This window comes from Berghia stephanieae, chromosome 15, assembly GCF_034508935.2.
Source record: "Berghia stephanieae isolate SIO BIC M18660-M18661 chromosome 15, UCSD_Bste_1.3, whole genome shotgun sequence".
Taxonomy (NCBI): domain Eukaryota; kingdom Metazoa; phylum Mollusca; class Gastropoda; order Nudibranchia; family Aeolidiidae; genus Berghia; species Berghia stephanieae.
The window spans coordinates 24,524,694-24,532,193 of NC_088374.1; the positions used below are offsets into that span (position 1 = coordinate 24,524,694).

The 7,500-nt window shown below is 36.4% G+C and overlaps 1 protein-coding gene across 1 annotated transcript in view; it reads right to left on the reverse strand.

The window, feature by feature from the left end:
• LOC144960321 (tyrosine-protein kinase Fer-like) overlaps positions 1–7,327 on the reverse strand; it is a gene marked incomplete in the record, with an annotated part of 29,180 nt that extends 21,853 nt beyond the window's left edge. Inside the window, 5 exon segments of the mRNA XM_078893376.1 lie at positions 85–277; positions 2,159–2,255; positions 2,884–3,057; positions 3,763–4,027; positions 7,202–7,327. Of these exon segments, the coding sequence (XP_078749502.1) occupies positions 85–277; positions 2,159–2,255; positions 2,884–3,057; positions 3,763–3,978 (680 nt within the window).
• Between the last annotated feature and the right edge of the window lie 173 nt (positions 7,328–7,500).

Consider the following 7,500-nt stretch of genomic DNA (forward strand, 5'->3'; position numbering starts at 1 on the left):
GAAAAAAAAAATTTTTTTAAACCCACTAAAATAGTCCTAAATTTCTTTTTTTTTTTAAAACAAATAGCAAACCAAAACCCTTACGTCTTGTGTACGAGGGATTCCTGTCTCTCCTGGTGCCAGTCCAAGACAGAGGGCAGTGCAGTCTCATTCATCATAATCTGGTGTTGTGCTGCCGTGTTGACGGCCACTATGTAGTCGTTGTGCTGCTTGTGGAGACGAACCACCGACTGGATACACTTGGCCTTGGCCTCCGACAATTTGGGGCCGGCCTTCCCTGGAACAACCAAAAATAAAAAATCCACTATACTTGTTTTTGTTTTTGCTTTCAGGCTTGCCAAATTGAAAACTTTAAATTTAGTAATTTTAATGTCAATTTTTAGTCATTTGACAAGGAAATTCGTAATTTCTGAAATTGTGTATGAACAACCACAATATTATTATTATTATTATTATTATTATTATTATTATTATTATTATTATTATTATTATTATTATATTATTATTATTATTATTATTATTATTATCATTATTATAGTAGTAGTGATAGTAGTAGTCGTAGTAGTAGTATGTAGTAGTAGTAGTAGTAGTAGTAGTAGTAGTAGTAGTAGTAGTAGTAGTAGTAGTAGTAGTAGTAGTAGTAGTAGTAGTAGTAGTCGTAGTAGTAGTAGTAGTAGTAGTAGTAGTAGTAGTAGTAGTATTTAGTAGTAGTAGTAGTAGTAGTTGTAGTAGTAGTAGTAGTAGTAGTAGTAGTAGTAGTAGTAGTAGTAGTAGTAGTAGTAGTAGTAGTAGTAGTTGTTGTTGTTCTTCTTCTTCTTATCATTATTAGTTTTTTTTATTATCATTTAAGTATTACTAAGAATTAAAAATTCGTAATTTTCCATAAAATTTTGTATTTGGCCATGAAATTTGTCTAAAATTCGTAAAATTACGAAACATTTGTAAGATTCGGCATGTATGTGTTTTAAAGAAGACCTGCCTACTGGAAAATTTAAAAATTCGTAATTTTTAGGAGATAAAAATAGTAGTTGCTATAGTTAACTTTATAGATGCAGCTATGTGGTCTTGTGGTATGACACTCGCTTTCGGATCAGAATGTCCTGAGTTGGAACCTCCTGTTTTTTATTGTTTTTAAGGGTTTTACGGCACTTGCAACACATTAAGTTCATATCAGCCCCCGTAAAAAGGAGGAAAATGGATAGTAGAAAGTTCTAGAATTACAATTAAAGCACCCAAGAAAAGGTAAGACAAAGGGGAATTGGTTCAAATAATAAACAGGTGTAGATTCCAAGAGCACACTATCAAAGCACTTAGTTTGAGATCACCTAAAAGTCTCATCCAGATACAAGCACAGGTCCCCACTAATAGGAATACACTCAAATGTTTTACAAATCATATATAATATAAAGAAAACATAATACAGTGCATAACAGAGAGATGATTTACAAGGAAAAGAATATCATCTCCCAAAATCAACTATACATTTGACTGTTTCCCTCTCAGCCAGGCCATCTGGCCAGGGCCAGGAAAAAACCAAGTAATCTCATTCCAAGACAAAGACAGAAAGCAAGTTGGAAAAGAGATATAGGGAGATAGAAGATGCAGTAAGTACCTCCCTGCCCACTATGGGATGTCAGGAACCCCACATAAGAGTTCGCTCATCGCATAGTTGAGTCCTTGGAAAAGGCTCTTTACTCACATTCTCTCACCATACCCAGGTGTAAAATGAGTACCTGGCCATTAACAGCGTTATATTACTGTCCGAAAAAAATTGTAACATCGCCTCCTAACAGGCGTCATGTCCCGTCCTAGATGTTCAATGTTGCTGCTGGCCAGGGACACCTTGTAAAGCGCTTTGAGCACATATAGTGGATAATGAGCTAGATATAAAAGCTCAATTTAAAAATTATAAAATATCAGCTAAACCAACTGTTGAAAATATAGATGATTGAAGAATTTATTGTATTACTTCCCTTTGTTTACGAAATTATAATTTGCCTTTATTCTGAACTGTTTGGACTGCAATGTTGTCGACTTTTGGCTTTTGATTTTTGATAAAAAAAGAAGTGAAGACGAACGAAGACATGAGGCATTTCGGTGTTATTTTATCTTATCTTATTGACTTTTGACTTGATTATTAGACAAATATTACACCAACCTTTCGCCTGTAGATCGACGACCCTGGCTTTGTCCGTCTGCAGCCTCTCCACACATTTCATATAATCCGACCTGTTCTTAGAGGCATCATCCTGTACCTGGAATGCAATGATGAGGAATATAATACCAGACAGGGTTGCCTGTTCAGGAGGCAAAAATTTTACTGAACTTTTTTTTACAGAAACACATAGACCAAACTGTTTCTGAGTGCTGAACTCCAGTAAAAAGATATCATATATATATATATATATATATATATATATATATATATATATATATATATATATATATATATATATATATATATATATATATATATATATAGAGAGAGAGAGAGAGAGAGAGAGAGAGAGAGAGAGAGAGAGAGAGAGAGAGAGAGAGAGAGAGAGAGAAAGAGAGAGAGAGAGAGATATATATATATGTATATATATATATATATATATATAAGAGAGAGAGAGAGAGAGAGAGAGAGAGAGAGAGAGAGAGAGAGAGAGAGAGAGAGAGAGAGAGAGAGAGAGAGAGAGAGGGAGAGAGAGAGATCAGTGAGCAGTCACTTGTATCTATAACAATGAGAAATATAGGGCGTGGAGAAGTTCCAGATGAAAACGGAGAATAACAATATTGCTCGAGAGCCAACCTGGGTTACAACTGACACGGCCACCCACCGTCTGAAATAGAAACGGAAAATTGGCAACTTTGATCCTATACCATCTTACTCCCCCCCACCTTGCCAAAATCTGTATTAAGCCGTTGTCTCTCCTCCTGGTACTTCCTTCGGGCAGCTTTCTTCTCGGCAATCAGCTGATTGAGGGTATCCTGGGTGGTGCTGGACAAGTGCTCCGCCTTCAGCCTCAGTGTCTTGCTTAGAGCCTCCGTCTCCTTCAATATCACATCCCATGCCTGAAGGTACAAGGAATCGTTCCAATAGTAATAGTAAGAGTCATGATGATGATGATGATGATGATGATGATAATGATGATGATAATAATAAAAAAAATAATTAGACCTGTAAATGAGCTCTATAAAAATTGACTGAAACTCTTCGACAAACTGAAGATTTGATTTTTTTTTTTTTTTAAAATAAGGGCATCATTGGAGAGGGGAGTGATAAATACAATACATTAAAATAGTGGGTGTTATTTCTTACACTGGAAGTATGACTGCCATAATTTGATGTAGAAAGAATGCTAAATAAGCATGTCATTCATATAGGTAAAGATGACTTCATCAAAGTCATATTCCTGCCTCTGGAATTTTTCTGACATAGTCAGAAAAATAATTACCATTATCATCTTTTAACTTCTAGCCATGATCAATTGAATTTATTCCTCACATCTTTATCGATGCTTGACAAGTCTGAATTGCGATCCACGAACAGCTCAGCCATTGTGAGAACATAATTAGAATAATGTAGCAATGAGCAAACTTGATTTTCAATGAGTTAATGACAGAAAAAAAAACATAAATAAATATGACTTCTGGCAAATACACTGAATTATTAAGTAGAAGTGAATTATCAAGAAGAAACTTCGGCAGACGTAGCGGAAAAATTCAAAGAATCGAAATGAAGTGATATCAATTTTCTTAGTTTAGTAGGACACCTACCTTAAAAATACTACAGCAATCTTTGTACTCGGTCAGCAGCTCTGGCTTGAACGTGGCGTGCAGCATCTTGTTGAGTCCCGACACATACTTTCTGTCATTTTCAACGCGCATGGAAATGAAGTGCTGAACCGTGTCCAGTAGTCTGATCTCGGCATCCTGGACTCGCAGCAAAGCATCGTGGGAAGTCCTTCCTCTCATGTCTGTGCCAAACCCCATCTTGATATCGATCAGGCACGTGACTTGGAAGTTACGATTTTGCTGACAACTGGAAGTGGAAGGTACAGAAATAAAACATTTTTAAAAAGAGGTTTGTTTTTTTTTTATATAAGAGAAGAATCAATTTTGACAAGTTGTTTCATAAAATTTGCCAAAGTGATACTACTAGGCTGCTAGAAGACTGTCCAAGATTCTTCTTCAGAGAGGACCTAAAAAAATTATCTCTGTCGTCTATCTGGAATGTAGTAATGTATTTATGTCTTTATTGTTTTTTTTTTGTTGTTGGCTGAAGAAGGGTTTTGAGCCCGAAACGTTCCGTGTTTGGTATTTGTTATTTTTTGAAGCTGTTATATTCATTTTTGTTTTGTTTACTTTTTATAAAAATTGCATGGCATTGTCTGGCTGACCAGCACACGAGAATTCTATGACTACGAAAAGCAGCAAGTGATTTAGCAGCAAAATAAATAATTTTAATATCCACTACATAAATGCACAAATACCTGCCTAATTATCAGTAATAAATGTTAAAATTTCATTAAATACTAAACTAAACCATAAAGAAATGTTACACACAAACATTTATACATAGAACGAAATTGACGTCACTCAGGTCTTTGTTATTGATTTTTGCCATCCACGTTTATATGAGTAATTATCACTTGCAGACTATACTATATATAAACATTCAAGGTTACACATAGTTTTGTGTGTTGATCCGTTATACTTCCGGATGGCAATGTCATGAGTTTCTTAGTCAAGCGCATACTATCTATATGTAAAATATACTTTGTTGTTGACCTCCACCATTACAAGTCAGCGATCGGCTTAGCTATCATGGGTGTGGAGCTATCATGGGCGTGGAGCTATCATGGGCGTGGAGCTGAGCAAGGCCTTTATAATTACAACTTTAGAGAATTTTTTTATCTCCTTAAAATTGCAGTAACTTAAAAGAGAGAAAAAAAATTATTTTTTTTCTCGTACACTGCGACAAAATTGCGAAATAGTAATATATTATTTCTGCCATTTCCATAAGTCCTTAAAGTCATCAAATTTCTGTAACAATTCTGGATGATCCCTAAAAGTAGGCAGGTATGTATAATATGTGCCCAAATCATTTTATAAGGGGTCCAAAGCCAATTGTTACATTTAAACGAGGCATGAGACTTTTTTAAGATCTTTTTGTTTTTTCTCTCGCTTAATGCAATGCAAGCCAACCTGCCTAGTACTACGAAAACATTCTTAGAATTATGACATCTTTGACTTAATAAGGGGGCGAAGTGACCGAGTGGTTAAGGCATTGCACTGTGATCCAGATGACCTGGGTTCGAGCCCCACTTCAGGCACTTTCGTTTTTTTTCCTTGAGCAAGATTATTAACCCCCATTTTGCTCACTTGGACAACATGGGTGATTCCTGTTGACATCAGATATCTTGTTTGATGAGTTATCTCTATATTCCTTTGTGGAATGTCTAGGCGACGATATTTTATGATGTCATGGCGCAAAAGACCTAATTTTTTTTTTTTTGACTTAATAAATCTTGTTGAAAAGGAAAAGGTTCTCTCAATGCACTCAAACTCAAATGTAAAATGAGCACCTTTCACTGAGGTGCCTACTTGAAATTTCAAAATAATTGTAGTTCCAAGGGAAGAAAAAGGAAAAGTCCTTGGTGTCTTCAAAACGCCATCCACAGACACAAAAAAAATCGGAAAAAATTATAACTATAAAGAATCGGAATTTTAACAAATTTTGCTCACACAGCATCAGGAAGAGTTTATCTATTGAATGCAATAAACACTATCATTGGATTTATGTTAGATTTTAATCTATAGTGGTGGCCATGCAGAAAATGCCTTTTCACCCATATTTGCGTTTCCTGCCCTATAGATAGCTTTGCAACATAATTATTTACCCTCATCATCATCATCATCATCATCATCATCATCATCATCCAAAAAGGCTCCAAAGTCCTCAATATAGGATCTAAGGAACTAAATACAGACCAAAGTGTACGGGTATGAGCTGAGTCAGTGTGATGTAGTTGTAGGCAAAACAGAATTTCTTCTGAACTCTTCTTCTATTTCTATGTCAGTTGCACCCTCTGTCCCCTGCCCACACCCCCACATCCCTTGTATTTGCATATGCACATTGGACTTTGAGTCCGTTTAGCCATGGGAGACAATTCAGACTCGAGTCCGAATTGCCAGGTTGACTTATATTCAGCCTACACTTTTACTTATTGACGAACTGCATTCAAATTCATGTAAAAATCTTCATGTTTTATTCTGCTTAATCATTTTTTTAAAAATATATATTTTAAAAAATGCCCTTTATTCATCCCATCGGAGAAATTTGTCTCTAGGATCTATCCAAGGAAAGACTGAAATAACCCAGGCGTCAGCCGCAGTGCAACGCCGCAAATTGAGCTAGGCCGAGGTGACTTGCTCAAGGCCACACAGCGCAGTGGCGGGTGATCGAACTCGGTACCTTTCGGGTACAATATGAATAGTGGAAGACAAACATATATTTATTTATTGTCTATTCAAATTTTTTTTAACGTCTTTACTTCATTACAACATTCAGGGGGGGGGGGGGGGGGGGCTAAGCTGATCTGTTGGTACAGGGGTGAGAATAGCGAGATGGGGCAGCGGCTAGGCTACCCCACCTGTTCGGAAATGGCTGTCATTATTCCCAGACAGGGTCTGCCAATAACGAAATTGACAGACCCTGTCTGTGAATAATAACAGCGTTGGAAAATAAAGGGATGAGAATAGCGAGAAGGTGCCACTACCTCTACTCTCACCCAGGATGAGACTGTTTTTCTATAATTCTCACCCAGGATGAGAATAGAGGCAGTCTTTACCTATCGTGAACCAGAGTCAGATGGAGAAATCCATTCAAGAAAATTGATTCACTGTCACTTGTGTTCCACTTTGGTACTACCGCAAACTCGGGGACCAAAATTATTTGGGTCCCCGAGTTTGCGGTAGATCTAGTACCTTCGACTTTTTGCTTTCCACAGACGAGTCTTTATTTGTTTATTGTCATCAATGAATGGAAAGTAAAACAAAACTTCACTATCTAGCTAGAGACAGAGATAGATATCTAGAACAATCAATCAGCCATCAATCGACCAACTTCTAAAATAAAAACAAACCAATTTAAAGTTAGAATCGAAAGGTTACAACTGTTTCAGTCTGTGCGCGAGATAACGCAAATCTTTACCTGCAAAATATCACTCCAAGTAAAATCTATTCCAGACAATTTTACGGATCATCTTGATAAATTCATCCAGATTTTTATGATTGTTTTCCTGTTTCTTCTTCCTCTTTACTCTTCACTCTTTTCTCCACTGAACTAGCTACAGAGATGACTTCCGCTTTATCAGAGAGAAAAAAAATAAAAGGTGTGTAGGACGTCACATGTAATCGTACAAGGAAATTATCCACGAAATGTCACCCAATATGATAGGTTGTTTAATTATAGAACAGGGAACACACTGTTGGTTTTACTTACATGCTTTG